This window comes from Rhincodon typus, chromosome 5 (assembly GCF_021869965.1).
Source record: "Rhincodon typus isolate 14 chromosome 5, sRhiTyp1.1, whole genome shotgun sequence".
NCBI classification, from domain to species: Eukaryota; Metazoa; Chordata; class Chondrichthyes; order Orectolobiformes; family Rhincodontidae; genus Rhincodon; species Rhincodon typus.
The window spans coordinates 119788071-119806115 of NC_063336.1; the positions used below are offsets into that span (position 1 = coordinate 119788071).

The window sequence follows — 18045 nt, forward strand, 5'->3', positions numbered from 1 at the left end:
GATAATGGAATAGTTTAGGTTAGATGGGCTTCAGATTGGTTTCACAGGTCGACGCAACATCGAGGGCCGAAGGGCCTGTACTGCGCTGTAATGTTCTATGTCCTATGTTCTAATGCTTTGATCCACATTGTGCTCTCATTCCTCTCTCTTTGTATACTGCTTCTCTTCTGACATATTTCGAATCAAATGTGTTTTTGAATTTAAATGACATATACTTTATATTAGCACATTAGTAATTAACCTGCTTTACACACATATAAAGGATAGGTTTGTTATAACTTATTGTTTTCTTGTTTATTGGTGTGAGTTTTTTTTCTTGGATGTTGGTCATAGTCAGGCACATAACATGCTCGAGATAATGTTAGTCATATTTCACATTTGTAATTGTAGGACTTGATTTTCACATAGTATTCCCAATTTTTCAAAATGTTGGCCAGGATGCCAAGGATAAATCCCATGCTCATCAAGAATGAGTCATAGTGATTGCTAAATTTTAGTTTGACTTGGCAGCTTGAACAAGGATAATGGGGAACGTGAACAAAAACAGCACCGAAGAAAAGTGACTGGACCGAAAACATTGACTCTGCTTTCTCTCCACAGATGCTGCCATACCTGCTGTGTTTCTCCAGCTATTTCTGTTTTTGTTTCAGATTTCCAACATCTGAATACTTTTTAAAAATTTGATGAGGAACAGGAATGGATGTTGCTAATTTTAACTCATTTTAATGTTTGCTTTGGAACTTGCTTTGCAAAGGTAGTCTGTCCCCCAGATCAGGGCAATCTAGTTTAAATTGAAGAGTCTAGGAGAAGTTTCACTGGTAGATGGCATAGCCTTAAATTTCCACTCTAGTTGATACGTTTTACCAACTGTTCAAAAATTGCTGGATAGAGCTACGTTAATAGGTGAAAGCGTTTGTCAAACTCTGATTTCCCAAAGTCAAGAATGACTCCTTGCCCTACAGTGTAATCTTGTATCAGAGATAGTAGGAACTGCAGATGCTGGAGAATCCGAGACAACAAGGTGCAGGGCTGGATGAACACAGCAGGCCAAGCAGCATCATAGGAGCAGAGAGGCTGACGTTTCGGGCCTAGACCCTTCATCAGAAAAGGGGGAGGGGAAGGGGGTTTTGAGATAAATAGGGAGAGAGTGGGAGAGGGATAGAGGAGAGGATAGGTGGAGAGGAAACAAACAGGTCGAAGAGGCGGGGATGGAGCCAGTAAAGGTGAGTGTAGGTAGGGAGTTAGGAAGGGGATAGGTCAGTCCAGGGAGGACGGACAGGTCAAGGGGGCGGGATGAGGTTGGTCGGTAGGAGATGGAGGTGCGGCTTGAGGTGGGAGGAGGGGATAGGTGGGAGGAAGAACAGGTTAGGGAGGCAGGGACGAGCTGGACTGGTTTTGGGATGCGGTAGGGGGAGGGGAGATTTTGAAACATTTGGTAAAAGTAATCCATCAGTTGTAAAACACTTGAAATAAGATATGACCTAATTCACTCTTGTACCATTATTTTCATGCGTGCTGTCTCACCACAATATATTTGAGTGTATACAGCTCAGAATCTGGAATTGCTTACCAGAACAAATTGAGGAAATACATTTCTACTCATGCAATCCTAAAGGACCTCCCTTTTATTTTGAGACTAATCTCTAGTTCTTGACTTCAGTTGAGGGAAACATATCATCAAGCCCCTTGAAATCACCTCTTTGAAGCTCTGGGGAATTGGAAGCCGAGATACTAAATTGCTGTTTATTTAACAATCTCCCTCTAACTCGCAATCAATCTACTGGACTTTTGTACTTTTAAGATCTTTGAAGAATCCCTGGAGTCAGGGAGGGCCCCAGAAAACCGGGAAATGATGAATATAGCACCCCTGTTTAAGAAGGGAGGGAGGCAGAAGATAGGAAACTATAGTCTGGTTCGCCTGACCTTGGTCATTAGGTAGATTCTAGAGTCCGTTATTAAGGATGAGATTGCAGAGTACTTGGAAGTGCTCGGTAAATTCGGGCTGAGTCAGCAAAGCTTCGTCAAGAGGAGGTCATGTCTCATAAATCTGTTAGAATTCTTTGAGGGAGTAACAAGCAAGTTAGACAAAGGAGAGGCAGAAGGATGTGATGTATTTGGGTTTCCAGAAGGCCTTTGACATGGTGCCGTGTAGGGGGTTGCTAAGTAAAACAAGAGCCCATGGTGTTAGGGGCAAGTTATCTGGCATGGAGAGAGGATTGGCCAGCTGGTAGAACACAGAGTAGAGATAAGAAGGGTCTTTTTTGTGACGCCAGCTGGTGACCAGTGGAGTTCTGCAGAGGTCCGTGTTGGGACCCAACTTTAGATGTTAAAAATTAACAATGTTGGGGGAGGAACTTAGACCATTGTGGCTAAGTTTACAGATGACACAAAGATAGGTGAAGGGACAGGCAGCGTTGAGGAAGTGAGGAGGCTGCAGAAGGACTTTGACAGGCTGGGAGAATGAGCAAAGAGGTGGCAGTGTACAGAATGCAATGGGAAAAGAGGTTATGCACTTTCCTTCCATTCTTCCCAGCATACACTACATTCTAATTGGGTAATGGCTTAGGGAATCTGCACAAAGGGACTTGGGAGTCCTAGTTCAGGATTCTCTTAAGATTAACATGCAGGTTCACTTGGCAGTTAGGAAGGCAAATGCAATGTTAGCATTCATTTCAAGGGGGCTGGAATTCAAGACAGGAATGTAGTGCTGAGGCTGTATAAAGCTCTGGTCAGACTGCATTAGAATGTTGAGCAGTTTTGGGCCCCATATCTAAAGGAGGAAGTGCTGGCGTCAGAGGGGGTCCAGAGGAGGTTTAGAAGAATGATACCAGGGATGAAGGGCTTGTCATATGTGGAATGGTTGAGGACTCTGCATCTGGAGTTTAGAAAGATGAGGGGTATCTAATTGAAGCTTCCAGAATACTGAGAGGCCTGGATAGAGTGGACATGAGAAGATGTTTCCACTAGCAAAGGTGACCACCCGAGGGCACAGCCTCAGTGCAGGGACAACCGTTTAGAACTGAAATGAGGAGGAATTTCTTCAGCCATTGGTGATTAATTTGTGGAACTGATTGCTGTGGAGGCCAAGTTATTGAGTGTGTTTAAGACAGATAACCCTTGATCCTCTTACCAATCAAGAGCCTATGGGGAGAAGGCAGGAGAATAGAGTTGAGAAACATGTCAGCCATGATTGATTGGTGGAACAAACTGAATGGGCTGAAGGGCCTAATTTTTCTCCAATACGTTATAGTCTTCTGCCTTTCCTTTGAGGCAAGTATATCGTTGGGGACCAAAACTTTGCATAGTAGTCCAGATGTCAAGGCCCTATACAAATGCAGGAAGCTATTTCCACTTCAATGGACGAAATAAAGACCAACGTTCTATTTGTTGCATTTGGATATGTACTGCTCCAGTATCTGAAGAGTCGTGAATAGCGCTGAGCATTGTACAATCATCAACAAACATTCCCACTTCTAACTTTATGATGGAGGGAAGGTCATTGAAGTTGATTGAGCCTCAGACTCTTCCTGATGAACTCTTGCAGAGTTCTGGAGCCGAGATGACTGACCTTCAACAGCTGGGACCATTTTCCTATTTGCGAGGTTTGTCTCCAACTATCAGTTTTCTCTGATACCCATTGACCTTAGTTTCGCTTGATGCCACACTTGGTCAAATGCAGCTTTATATCAAGGTCTATTACTCTCACTTCACCTCTGGAATTGAGTTCTCTTGTCCATGTTTGAACTAAAGCTCTAATGAGGTCAGGAGCCAAGTAGCCCTGGTGGAACCAAACTGGATGGCAGTGAGCAGGTTGTTGCTAAACAGTTACTGTTTGATAGCACCATTGTTGACACCTTCCATCACTTTAGTGATGATCAAGAGGTAATGGGCTAGATTACATTTGTCCTGCTTTTTGTGTGCAGTGTACATCTGGGTGATTTTCCACATTGTCATGCAGATGCCAATGTTGTGTTGCATGTAAATTATGTGTGAATTGGAAAGGGTTTTTTTTCTTTATTCAGTCGCAGGATGTGGATGCCATTGGCTGGCCAGCATTTTATTGCCCGTGCCTAGTAGCTGTTGAGAAGGTAGTGGTGAGCTGCCACCTTGAACTGCTGCCGTCCAAATGCTCTTCGTTGACCCGCAATGTCCTTAGGGACGTAATTCCAGGATTTTGACCCAGCAACAGTGAAAGAACGACGATACATTTCCAAGTCAGGGTGGTGAGTGCCTTGTAGATGGTGGATAGGCTTTGGGCAGTCAGGAAGTGAGTTAGTCACTGTAGTATTCCTAGTCTCTGACCTGCTGTTGTAGCTGCTGTGTTTATGAGACAAGTCTAGTTAAATGTCTGGTCAATGATAACCCCAAGAATGTTGATAGTGGGGGATTCAGTAATGGTAACCTTTGAATGCCAAGAGGTGGTGATTAGACTGTGTCTTATTGGAGGTGGTCATTGCCTGTCATTTGTGTGGCATGAATGTTACTTGCCACTTGTTGGCCCAAGCCTGGTTATAGAACATAGAACATAGAACATTACAGCGCAGTACAGGCCCTTCGGCCCTCGATGTTGCGCCGACCTGTGAAACCAATCTGAAGCCCATCTAACCTAAACTATTCCATTATCATCCATATGTTTATCCAATGACCATTTAAATGCCCTTAAAGTGGGCGAGTCTACTATTTTTGCAGGCAGGGCATTCCACGCCCTTACTACTCTCTCAGTAAAGAACCTACCTCTGACATCTGTCCTATATCTATCACCCCTCAATTTAAAGCTATGTCCCCTTGTGCTAGCCACCACCATCCGAGGAAAAAGGCTCCCACTGTCCACCCTATCTAATCCTCTGATGATCTTGTATGTCTCTATTAAGTCACCTCTTAACCTTTTTCTCTCTAACGAAAACAGCCTCAAGTCCCTCAGCCTTTCCTCATAAGACCTTCCCTCCATACCAGGCAACATCCTGGTAAATCTCCTCTGCACCCTTTCCAATGCTTCCACATCCTTCCTATAATGCGGTGATGTACGCAATACTCAAGTGCGGCCCACCAGAGCTTTGTACAGCTGCAACAGGACCTCATGACTCCAAAACTCAATCCCTCTACCAATGAAACCTAACATACTGTACGCCTTCTTAACAACGCTATCAACCTGGGTGGCAACTTTCAGTGATCTATGCACATGGTCACCGAGATCTCTCTGCTCATCCACACTACCAAGAATCTTATCATTAGCCCAGTACTCTGTATTCCTGTTACTCCTTCCAAAGTGAATCACCTCACACTTCTCCGCATTAAACTCCATTTGCCACCTCTCAGCCCAGCTCTGCAGTTTATCTATGTACCATGGTTATAGCCCAGATTCTGTTGCATTTGAGCATGGACTGCTTCAAAATCAGAGGAGTTGCGAATAGTGCTGAACATTGCACAATCATCAGCGAACATCCATCTTCTGACCTTATGATGGAGGGAAGGTCATTGATGGAGCAGCTGAAGATGGTTGGGCCTATCCTGGGGAAATCCTGCAGACATGTCCTGGAGCTATTGGATCTTCCAACAACTGCAACCATCTTCCTATGTGCCAGATATGACTCTAACCAGTGGAGAGTTTGCCCTGTGATGCCCATTGATTACAGTCTTGCTAGAACTCCTTGTTGCCGCATTCGGTTGAATGTGGCCTCGATGTCAAGCTGTCTCTCTCTCTCACCTCACTTTGGGGATGATTATTCTTCAGAAAAATTTCCACTCAGTTATGCTTAGTGGTCAAAGTAAACTGGATCAAAACTCTGTAATTCCCTCCCTAACAGTCGGTGTGCCTACAATGCATGGATTGCGGCAGCTCAAGAAGGTAGCTCACCACCACCTTCTTAAGGGTAACAAGAGACGGGCAGTAAAATGCTGATCAGTCAGCAGTGCCCACATCCCATGCAAGAATTAAAAAAAAAATGTTGGTATAGTGAACAGTGTCGTTAGTTACACTGACTACAGTACAGGAGCTATAAATTATTGGCACAATGCAAAAGATTCTTGAGAGCATGAACTTTTCCATTCTGGATAGAAATATAACCAATAGGAGCAGGAATAGGGCATTCAGCCCTTTCAGCCTGTACACGTTGCCCCTTTCTGTCTATGCACTTTGATCACTTTCGCTGTAAGAACAATATTTATTTTCTTTTTGAAAACATTAAATGTTTTGGCCTCAACCATTTTCTGTAGTAGCAAATTCCACAGGCTCACTACTCTGAATGGAAAAATGCTTCCTCATCTCAGTACCAAATGACCCACGCTTTGTTAACTCCTCCCCCAGCTGTACCTCGCTGCCATCTCTTTATGATTTCTCCACTAACAGCTGAACTGTTAGAATATGTTTTCAGACATTCAGTATTGGATGAGAAGAAACTAGCTTCAACTAAATGCTGAAAGGCAAACTGTTACTAGTTTTATTTATTTTCGACTATTTTCCTTCACTCTCCCTGGTAACTGACTGAGGCTGACTATTTTCAACTGTAGTGTTATATTTGTCCTGTGATGAGATTTCTACGACATCTTGAACAATCATTAAGACTGTCTATTTCAAATTCCACCATCCGCTGACTCAGCCTTAGTCTATCCTCTGCAAACTTGACACCTTTCAAATCTCTGCCCGTATCCTAACTTGCAACAAGTGTCTTCTGTCCTGAGCTTGCTAAATTACATTGAACACGCTTAAGTAGCGCCCCTTTTTTTTATATAAGTGGCTCATCCATGTTTCCAGCTCCTTCACACCCTGGCTGCTCCTCCTTTCTAATCTTTGCCCCTTTGTCTGGAGTCTTCACTCTGTCAATTCTTGCTTTTTGAGCGTTTCCAAATTTAATCATACCTCTGTGACTGCTTTCAGTTTACAAGCCCCTGTTCTAGATACTATAATTCACTCCCTTTATAAAATATTCTTTACAAAGTTTTACCAAGCTGTGGTTGTCTGGTTTAATAGTTCATGGCTCTGAGAGCTTGGAAAATGAATTACACTGGAACATATTGTGTAAGATAAAGTTGTAATTTTTGAGGCCAATTAGTTTTCAGAAGTGAGACATTAGCAACCTCTCTACCTCGGTACTGTTATACTTGTCTGATATTTAGCCTTGGATAAGCTGCAGTTTCTTTCAGTTAAACATTGAGAACAAAACTGTTATCTTTGACCTCCACTACACATTCTTGCCATCTATTCTGCACCCTGTCACTTTGTCAAGTTTGTAGCTGATTTGTTTCAGATCACAGCATTCTATTTGATGTGAAGCTAACATTCTGATCCTTCCATGTCCATGACTACCTACTTCTACCTTCGGAACACTACCTTTTTCTGCGCCATCTAAACAGACCTGCTTTAATCATTTTTGCCCTATAAATGTTACTTCTCTATTAACACTATACTGATAAGTAAAGGTCCCAATAATCCCAAAGGACCATAGGCTATTCTGTCATAAGAAAGAGGTGTCTGGTAAGTTTAACCTGAGGATAAGACTTCAAACGATGTGTAAGTTGAGAAGATGGGCATTCATGGTCATCTCAGCCAGAATGCAAATTGACCCTGTGCTATAGGCATCACTTCTATTGCAAACTGGCCATCTGACCAACTGAACTAACCAATTTCAGAATACACCCACTCAAATTTATCTGGCATTAAATTGCTGGTTCTGACCTAGCGTACATAATTTGCTTCATGGTCATTGATTTACACTCAGTCCCTCAATACCTCATTTAAAATCCTGTCCTAGTGATCATATCTCTCTACAGCTTTGATTCTCTTTTTACTTAATTACTTGTGGGATGTGGGCGACATTAGCTGGCCGGTATTTATTGCCCGTCTTTAGCTGCCTTTTAGAAGGTGGTGGTGTGCTGCCATCTTCCATGTGCTGTAAGTGAACCCACAATGTTCTTAGGGCGAGAATTCCGGAATTTTGACCCAGCCATAGCAAAGGAATGGTGATATATTTTCAAGTCAGGATGATGAGTGACCTGGAGGAGAGCTTGCAGTTGGTGGTATTCCCATGTATCTGCTGCCCTTGTTCTTCTAGATGGAAGTGGTCATGGGTTTGGAATGTGCTATCTAAGGAAATTTGGTGAATTTCTGCTGTGCATCTTGTAGATAGTAACAGCAGTGTGCACTGAGTATCAGTGGTGCCAATCAAGTCGGCTGCTTTGTTTTTCTGCCATGAAACCATTGGGCATGGTAAGATCATATTTCATAACTTTTTGTTTAACTTATTGCATTTATTTGTGTGTTGATAAGTATTGTCTAGCTTTGTTTCATAAGATATAGGAGCAAAACTAGGTCATTCCGCCTATCAAGTCTGATCCACCATTTGATCATGGCTGATAGGTTTATTTACTCACTCTCCTGCTTTCTCCCTGTAACCCTTGTACCCCTTGCTAATTAAGAATCTATCTACCTTTGTATTAAGTACGCTCAATGATTTGGTTTCCAAGCCCTCTGCGGCAGTGAGTTCCGGAGATTAACCACCCCCTAGCTGAAGAGGTTCCTTCTCATCTTAGTTGTAATGTGTTGTCCCTTCAGTCTGAGGCTGTGGCACTGGGTCTTAGTTTCTCCTACTAGTGGAAACATCTCTTTTCCACTCTGTCCAGACCTGTTAGTATTCTGCAAGTTTCAATGAGATCCCCCTCATTCTTTTAAACAGCCTAGAGATGTGCGGTTTAGGTGGATTGGCTGTGATAATTTGCTCTATAGTGTCCAGGGATGAGTAGGCTAGGTGGATTAGCCATGCATAATGCAGGGTTATGGGCCTGGTGAGTTGCTCTTCAGAGAGTCTGTACAGATTTGATGGACCAAGTGACCTCTGTTTGCAATGTAAAAATTCTATGATTTTATGAACTCCACGGAGTATAGACACAGAGTCGTCAGCCGCTCCTCGTATGACAAATCCTTCATCCTTATTTCTCATTAAAGTAATTGCATGGCATCTGTGTTTGTTTATAATAGGAGTTGCTTAATTGGTAACATTTGATTTGCACAAAAAATCATGCTTGTGCTGTGGAAAATGTCATAAGTGGCAGATTATTCGATACAGTATTTGTGATTTTCCTTCAATTCACTTCCTCCTGATTCTGATTGGTTTTCCCATTTAAGTTGAACTAAAAAACCCAATCAACAATCTCGTTTTTCATCTCTTATGTAATGATTTGTCTAAGTGACCATTCTTAATGAGTGCAAAATAATAAATTTTAGCACTTTACTCAACCATCTTGGCTCACTTATTCTTCTGTCACGTTCGTGAGTAAAGACACTGCTGACCTGAGCCGAATGATCTGTTTCTGTATCTTTGGCATTTACTCGCCCAGGAGTTTTTTTTCTAAACCTCTTTTAAACCTCTTATAAATATTGATTCTGTCTTGCAAATCCGTTATTATTTACAGAACAGATGTTATTTGGGTGGTCAGGCTGGGGGGCAAGTGTTTCAGGTAAGATAAGAGGGAGGCAATTAATTAATGTGCAAAGAAGCAATTTCTCGGGATAAGGGAGAGTGAGAGATTATTCGGTTTCCTTCCCAGCCTCCTCTTTGGGGTAAACCATGAAAAATGGATTTCCTTCCATTACTTTCCTAAATTTTAATATGTAGCTCCAGTTCTTGATCAAGAATTGGGCTTTTGAATGTTTATTTGGATAGTATTTGAAGGTAGTTCCGATGACTGTATGCCAAAAGTAATTCCTGCTAATGTGCGAGGGTTCCATTTCTGAGATCCCCTATGAACGATGAAACTTTTGAGTACAGAGCTCATTTTAAAAATACAGGTTAAAAATTTCAGATATATGAATTTACCAGCAGATGTTGAGTTTTGTTGCTACTTTTTGGCGCAGATAGGCAAATTTGCGAGTCGTGAACTTGTGGATACAGAAGATTTACTGTACTTCATCTGGGGACCAAGTCCAAAAAAATTAAATCCATTCTTGTCAAGACTAGATATTGACGACTTAAAACTTGTGACTTAAACAGTTGGGAGAATGGGGCCTTAAGAATGCAGAAGTGAACTGGTGATTCAGGAATATGACCAAGGAACTGTTCGGAGCTGAAAGAGATGGGAATGTTTAGGGCTGCGAGGCTTGCAATTACAGATGGCTAAGTCCCAATATCAATGTTTAGATGAAAAGTTTCACCATTCTATCACAGAAATGTTGTAGCACAGAGAGATGCCATTCAGTCAAACCTGTTTTCAGTTTTGTGAATGAGCAGTCCACAGTTTTGTGAATGAGCAGTTCATGATTCATCCACTTGCTCTCTCAAATCTTGCATATTTTCCCTTTTAAGATCAGTCGCTTTTCTTTTCGATTGCCTTAATTGATCCTGCCTCCACCACACTTTAAGGAAGTGCACCCCAGATTTTTACCAGTTGCTGTATGAAATGCTTCTCCTCGTGGCTCCATTGCTTATTTTATCAGTCGCCTTAAATCTGTGCCATCTTTCTCAATCTTTCAATCGAAGGGAACAGTTTCTCCTATCTATTCTGTTCAGGCTTCTTATAATTTTGAATACTTCCATCAAATTTCCTCTGTCTTCTCTTTTACATGGAAAACAGTTCAAATTTCTCCAATCCATGTATGTAACTGAAATTCCTTACTGCTGAAACCATTATTAAGTCTTTTCATCGCGTTCTTGAATGTCTTCATGTCCTTCTAAACTGGATGCAGAAGTCCACTTGACTTGAGCACTGATTTATTCCAGTTTAATCTTTTTTTTAAATCTATATTCTTATTAACAAAATCTAGGGGACCGTGTTATATTATCTGCTGTCAGTCCTAGCACCCCTCTTCCCCTGCTCCCCATTTAGAATTGGACATTGTATTTCATTTTCTGTGTGTCTCCTACCAATGTAGATCACTGTATTGAGTTTCATCCACCATTCCACCAACCTGTCTCTTCCTTTTGAAGCTCTACACTATCCTTGCAGTTCATGCTGCTTTGAAATGTTAATGGTGATGACAAAATGAGTGCACTTAGAAGACCTTTGAATTATATAAATAACTGTTTTAAAAAGAATCAATTCTGTCTCTATCGTCTACGCATTTTTGTGAGAAATTGACAGATTTGTCTTTGAAAAATGTTGAAGGAGCAGTTTAATTATTTCATCTCAGTAAGAGTTGATTGCTTGACAGTGCTGCAGATGGAGAGCTTTAGTTAATGTAACTTTTTTTCATTCTTCAGATTCACACATTTAAAACTTCACTCCTGTTTGAATCCCAAGATCACTCTGCATTTCGTGCCTGGAAAGCATTTGAATACGCAAGATAAAATATTTGTTTACAGTGTATGAAGTGATATGGCAAACCCAAAGTTAATTTATCATATTTACCTACATAGTCAGTGATTGTGTGCTTTTGAGGAACTGAAGTAATCAGATTAAGCACAGAATCTAGTCTAAGATTGTGTATTTTAGTAAGGCATTATGTGATGTAGAGAGACCAGTAGTTATTTTTATCAACCTATCCGGATGCTTCATGATACATTCAGGGCAGGAGAGTCTTGAACCCTGACCTGGCCCAACAATAGGAACACTTATCACTGAGCCACAAGACCCTAATTAGATCACTGTATTGGTGCTTATTTACCTCTATTTTTCAATTGACGACCGCCAGATGCCGCGAGAATACATCAATTGGCAAATAATGCAGTTGCAATAGCTTGACTTTGAAACTGCCGCTTTGCTCTTTTTTGAGATACTGAACCTTTCTGCTTCCTTGACTTAATCTAAATATCATTACTTTTTCCAACTGCTTCCCTGACAAAGACCTGAGTCTACTCTTCCTCCAATTAGTTAATCAGAAACTAGTAATCATTGCTAAAGATGAAAGAATTCTAGGTAAACTTTACCTACTGAACGTTAATGATAAACGGAGTATGTTTTTCTTTTGTGATATGTGGACATTTGCAGTGAGGCATTTGTTGCTCTTCAACATGCTTATTAAGCAATTTCAGAGGACATTTTAAGAGTGACATGCCGTACAGTTAACGACAGCAGATTTCCTTCCCTCAAAGGGTGATGGGTTTTTATGACAAGTAACAAGTCATCATTATGGGAGCTAATGTTTAATTCCAGTTTTACTAATTGAATTTAAATTCTACCAATTGTGCTGGGATTAGTGATTGGTTGACTCTGGTTGAGGTGTTAACATGGACACAGCAGAAGGGAATCTATTGGATTTGTGGGAAATATCAAAAAAACTGCAAGGCTTGACCATATTCCTTTTGTTTCTAGAGAATGTTTACAGTTCCCCTTTCAGCAGTATTCCAGTTCTTTGCTCCCAGTCTGCATATTCCACCAGAGAATACAAGCATGTCGGACCTTATTGAGATGTATTGACAGATAGTGACTTCTAGTAGATAGGAGATTGAGTGAAGGAGCTAAGGTTAAAGTGAGTTAATACACTTAATGATAAGGTCCTGTCGAGTATTGCTGAACAAAGAGACCTTGGAATGGAGGTTCATAGTTCCTTGAAAGTGGATTTGCAGGATAGTGAAGAAGGCGTTTGGTATGCTTGCCTTTACTCGTCAGTGCATTGAGTATAGAAGTTGGGAGGTCATGTGTCTGTGCAGGACATTGGTTAGGCCACTTTTGGAGTATTGCATGCAATTCTCGTTTCCCTCCTATAAGAAGGATGTTGTGAAAGTAGAAAAGATTCAGAAAAGATTTACGAGGATGTTGCCAGGATTGGAGGGTTTGAGCTGTAGGGAGAGGCTGAATAGGCCAGGGCTATCGTCCCTGGAGTGTCAGAGGATGAGGGGTGACCTTAGAGGTTTATAAAGTCATGAGGGGCATGGATAGAGTAAACAAACGAGATCTTTTCCCTGGGATTGCGGGGGGGGGGGGGGGGGGGTGGACCAAACTAGGAGGGCAATGATTAGAGGGGAAAGATATGAAAAGGCCCTAAGGGGTATATTTTTCATGCAGAGCGTGGTGCTTGTATGGAATGAGCTGCCAGAGGAAGTGGTGGAGTCTGGTACAATTACAACAATTAAAAGGCATCCGAATGGGTATATGAATAGGAAGGGTCTGGAGGGATATGGGCCAAATGCTGGCAAGTGGGACTAGATTTATCTGGGATATCTGGTGGGCATGGACAAGTTGGACCAAAGGGTCTATTTCCATGCTGTACAGCTCTATGACTCTATGAGCCTGGCACATTTGCCTGGGTGTCTGGATTACTAATTTTGTGTTACTTGTATTCCACAAAATGTCAAGGGCTGATTTTGTTGGAGATTGTCATTGTCATTGTCATTGTTTGGGACTTGTCTAGACAAAATGCCTTTAGTACTGCTACTTCTCCAGAAGTGCTAAATCGAATTTGAATTCATGTTTTTGAACTAATTTTCATTGGGGGTAATTACTTTGAGAGGGACTTCACTAATATTCCCCAAATACCAATTTTATCCTATTACTGAAACAATGATAATTTCTATTTTTACCCCAATATGTAGGACATTTGCATTTGAATTCATCAGGGCACCACAGTGGTTGACACTGCTGCCTCACAGCACCAGAGACCCAGGTTTGATTCCAGTTTCGTGTGACTGACTGTGGATTTTGCACGTTCTTTGTGTGTTTGTGTGTTTGTGCCTTGGTGTTCCCATAGTTCAAAGATGTGCAGGTCAGGTGGATTAGCCATGGTTAATGCAGGGTTACAAGGATAGGTTGAGGAAGTGGTTCTGGGTGGGATGCTGTTCATATTGTCGGTACAGATGTCATGATCTGAATGGCCTGTATCTGCACTGTAGGGATTTTATGATTCTTAAATGCACAAGCCAGATTGCTGCTAGCGCAAGTGATCTGTTTGCTTTTCTGCTGAAATAGTAATAGAAAACTGGTTTCTTTTAATTCCATTCCATTAACATCTCATTAAAATAACACAATTCACCTTTTCCAAAAAGATTTCATGTTTGTGTTCTCTGGTGCATGGGTGGCAGTGGCTTATCAGCATTTATTACGTATCCCTAGTTTCTCTTGAGAAGGTGGTGGTGAATTGGCTTCTTTAATCACTGCAATCTATGACAAAGGAATGTGAATAAGCAATTTGTCATTTTATCCCAATTTCTGAGCCCTGTTCTGCAATCCTTACTTTTTATTTTCACAAAAGTATTTCTAAATATGCAAAGCATAATTTAATTTTGTATTTGAGTGAGCCAACCATTCTCAATCTTTTTTTGTAAGAGCATATTTTTGAATTAATTTTCATGTGGGATGATTACTTTGAGAGGGATTCCACTAACATTCTCCAGATACCAATTTTTATCCTATCACGGAAACACTGATATCTTTGATATATTTCTTTTATTCCCAATATGTAGTACACTTGCTTTCAGTTGTGTTGAGGTTAACCTGCATCTGGGCATTAAGAATGTCATTACATTGTCAATGCTGACCATATGGAAAAGATTAGGCAGTTTGGCAGCAAGAAAGTGGAATACATATAATACATACAATTCATTGTTACCAGTCGTGTTAACATTTTGAGTATGCTGTTATGCACATGTACAAATATCATCGTTATTGCCTATGTGGACCAGATTACCCAATGATGCTATTCAATCGATTCATAAGTTAATTGCTTTTTTTTTGGACCTGTATCATCTACATCTTGAAGAGTAGGCTGAGTGCTGTCTAAAACCTTTTTAAGGCAACTGGCTGCAGTCCACGTAAACCTTGGCAACCAAGTTCTCCAATTACAGATTATACCAGGTATTATAGTCCAGCAGTTAGTCTACAGCAAAGGTTTCAGAAATGCAGTCTACAGTTTTGTGTTATCAGGTTTTGAGCAATTAACAGCAATAACTGAACTAGTTTTCAAACAATAACTGTTTCTATGGAGTAAGGAGTGAGTGAGTGAGTTTGTGTTTTCTATGAGAAACAATTAACCATAAAAAATAGGAACAGTTTGGCCCCTTCGCGCCTGCTCTGCCATTCAGTAGGATTGTGACGGATCCATCATTCCTCGTGACCATTTTGAATCCCTTTCCTCATAACTTTTGATTCCCAGGCTGATCAAGAATCTAGCTATCTCAGCTTTAGATATACACGAGGACTTTGCCCCCATAGCTGTATGTGGCAAGGAGTTCCGAAGATGCTGAACCATCTAAGAGAGGAAATTCCTCCTCATCTTAGTCTTAAATTGGCACCTCTTTATTCTGAGACTATTCCCTGTGGTCCTAGCCTCTCCACTCAGCATTTACCTTATCAAACCTGTTAAGAATACTATACGTTTCAATGAGATCACCTTACTTTCATCTAAACTCTAGTGAGTCCCAAACTGTTTAGCCTTAGCTCTTAAGACTTGGCCTTCCTGCATTGAGAAATGATCCATTTATAGAGCAAGGGCTCTTTGCCTTGGGTCATTTATCTAGATGATCAATAGAAAAATTGAAGGAACATTGTCTATTTAATGTCATAACTTGTGATACTTGCACATTAAATATTTGAAAATGTTAAGAGTAAAAACCCAAATTTCTTGATCAGTCCCTGGTGATTGAGAGTAACTTGCTTCCACTTTGGCTTGATTGGTTCTAAGATGACTGCAAAGTTCAGTGTGCGAACTACATATTCTGCCAGGTATATGGCAGGTGGTGCTTAAAAGGATGGATGGATGAATTGCTGGATGTCTAAAACCTCCATTTTTACCCTTGTATGTTCTGTTCATTCCCTTCATTTTGTTCCTTTCCAAATGAGCTTTTTTCCAAGTAAAATATGACTGGCTGATTCTATCACATCTGTATTTTGGGGGTGAGAGTGCCCCAATTGATGGATGTTAATTTCAATGGAAGAAACATTTGAATGTAAAACCTCTGAACGGTTGTTTTCTCTTAACATCACCTGAGAGAGAAACACTTTTGTAGTTAGTACTGTGTACTGTTCTGTTAGGTTGCTTCTGTTCTCCTGCAGTTCTGTTGCTGGCCAATGAAGCAAAGAAACAAGTTGAGAATTTGAGCTGTTGTTTGAGATTTTGATTACTTTTTTTGAGAAGTTTGGTAGAACTGTGGCCCAATTTGTGGATTTGCCGTTCTCATTAATTTCCAAATTGCACTTGTATAAAGGCCTGCACTGGCAGCTAAGACTTTTAGATTGGTACCTGCAACTTTGGCATATGCCTTTCAACACTGCTGCTAAATTTTGTTGCAGTTATCTGATGAATGAATCAGACTTCAATCCATAGTGTTTTTTGTACAAATAAAGCTGAGCTATGCAATTTCTAATGCAAGTATATTAAGTCACTTATTTGTAATAGCATTCAAAATCTCAAGTAATTCTGTCAAGGTACTTAACGACCAAAGTTGTTGCAAAAGTGTTTTGGTCTGATTGCTTTACAGAATCTGAATCCAAATTCAGTTTTAATTTTTTTGCTGACATCAGCACTTAGTGAAACAATGTTCATTTCTATTTCAGGAACCCAGTGTATAGAGAAAAACACATCTAATTTTTCAGAAGGATTAAGGAGAATCTAAAGGGATTCTACAAATACATTAAGGATAAAAGAGTAAATAGGGAGAGAATAGGACGCCTTGAAGATCAGCAAGGCCGCTTATGTGGGGAACTGGTGGAGATGGGGGAGATACTAAAAAAGTATTTTGCATCAGTGTTTACTGTGGAGAAGGATATGGAAAATAGAGAATGTGGGGAAATAAGTAGCAACATCTTAAAAATTGTCCATATTACAGAGGAGGTGGTGCTGGACGTCTTAGAACGCATATAGGTGGATAAATCCCTGGGGAATCCCCTAGAACTCTGTGGGAAGCTAGAGATGTGATTGCTGGGCCCCTCGCTGAGATATTTGTATCATCGATAGCCACAGGTAGGGTGCTGGAAGACTGGAGGTTGGCTGATGTGTCACTATTTAAGAAAGGAGTTAAGGAAAAGCCAGGGAACTATAGACCAGTTAGCCTGACCTCAGTGGTGGGCAAGTTGAAAGGCAGGATTTACGTGTATTTGGAAAGGCAAGGTCTGATTAGGGATAGTCAACATGGTTTAGTGTGTGGGAAAATTGTCTCACTAACTTGTTTGAGTTTTTTTTTGGAGAAGTAATGAAGAGGAATGGTGAGGGCAGAGGGGTGGGCGTGATCTATGTGGACTTCAGTAAGGCGTTCAACAAGGTTCCTCATGATAGACAGGTTAGCACGGTTAGATCACATGGAATATAGGGAGAACTAGCCATTTGGACAGGCTCAAAGTTAAAAGACAGAGTATGGTGATGGAGGGTTGCTTTTCAGACAAGAAGCCTGTGATCAGCAGTGTGCCATGAGGATCAGTGCTAGGTCCACTGCTTTTTGTCATTTACGTAAATGATTTGGATGTGAATGTAGGAAGTATGGTTAGTAAGTTTGCAGATGACAGCAAATTGGAGATGTCGTGGACAGCAAAGGTTACCTCCAGTGAAAATATCAATATCTGGGTGGCAGTGGCACAGTGGTATTATCTCTTCTCTTGCCTCCTTTCTCCTCCTGTCTTCAGCATAACTACCACCTTTCCGTAGTTACTATCAGTCCTGAAGAATGATTTGTGACCAATGTTTATTCTAAGATAGTAAGAACTGCTGATACTGGAGTCTGAGATAACACAGTGTAGAGCTGGAGGAACAGAGCAGGCCAGGTAGCATCAAAGGAGCAGAAAAGCTGATGTTTCGGGTCGGGACCGGTCCCAACCTGAAACGTCAGCTTTTCTGCTCCTCTGATGCTGCCTCGCCCTCAATGTTAATTCTGCTTTCTTTTGAAGATGCTGCCAGACCTGCTGAGTTTGTCCAGCAATTTCTTTTGTTTCAGATTTCTAGTATCCACAGTTTTTCGTTTTATTTTAGTGTTGATTCTGCTTATTTTCTTAATGCCATATTACTACTTCCCGAAAGAATTCTACCAGTTCTCAATGACCGTTTTTAATAGACGTGTTGCGTTTGTGATTTTCCAATCCGCTGGGAATTTTGTAAGATTACAACCAACATATGTTATCGCTGCAGCTGCTTTCAAGACATTTGGATATTGGCTGTCAAGTCCAGTGGACTTGTCAGCCTTTAATCCATTATTT

The 18045-nt window shown here is 41.0% G+C and overlaps 1 protein-coding gene across 1 annotated transcript in view; it reads left to right on the forward strand.

Moving 5' to 3' along the window:
• The first annotated feature begins 3484 nt into the window (after window positions 1–3484).
• The window catches only part of LOC109932073 (ras-related protein Rab-10), a 43585-nt gene continuing 29024 nt past the window's right edge, over window positions 3485–18045 (forward strand). The window contains exon 1 of the mRNA XM_048597129.1: window positions 3485–3602. Coding sequence (XP_048453086.1) covers window positions 3485–3602 — 118 coding nt within the window. The remainder of the gene's footprint in view (window positions 3603–18045) is intronic.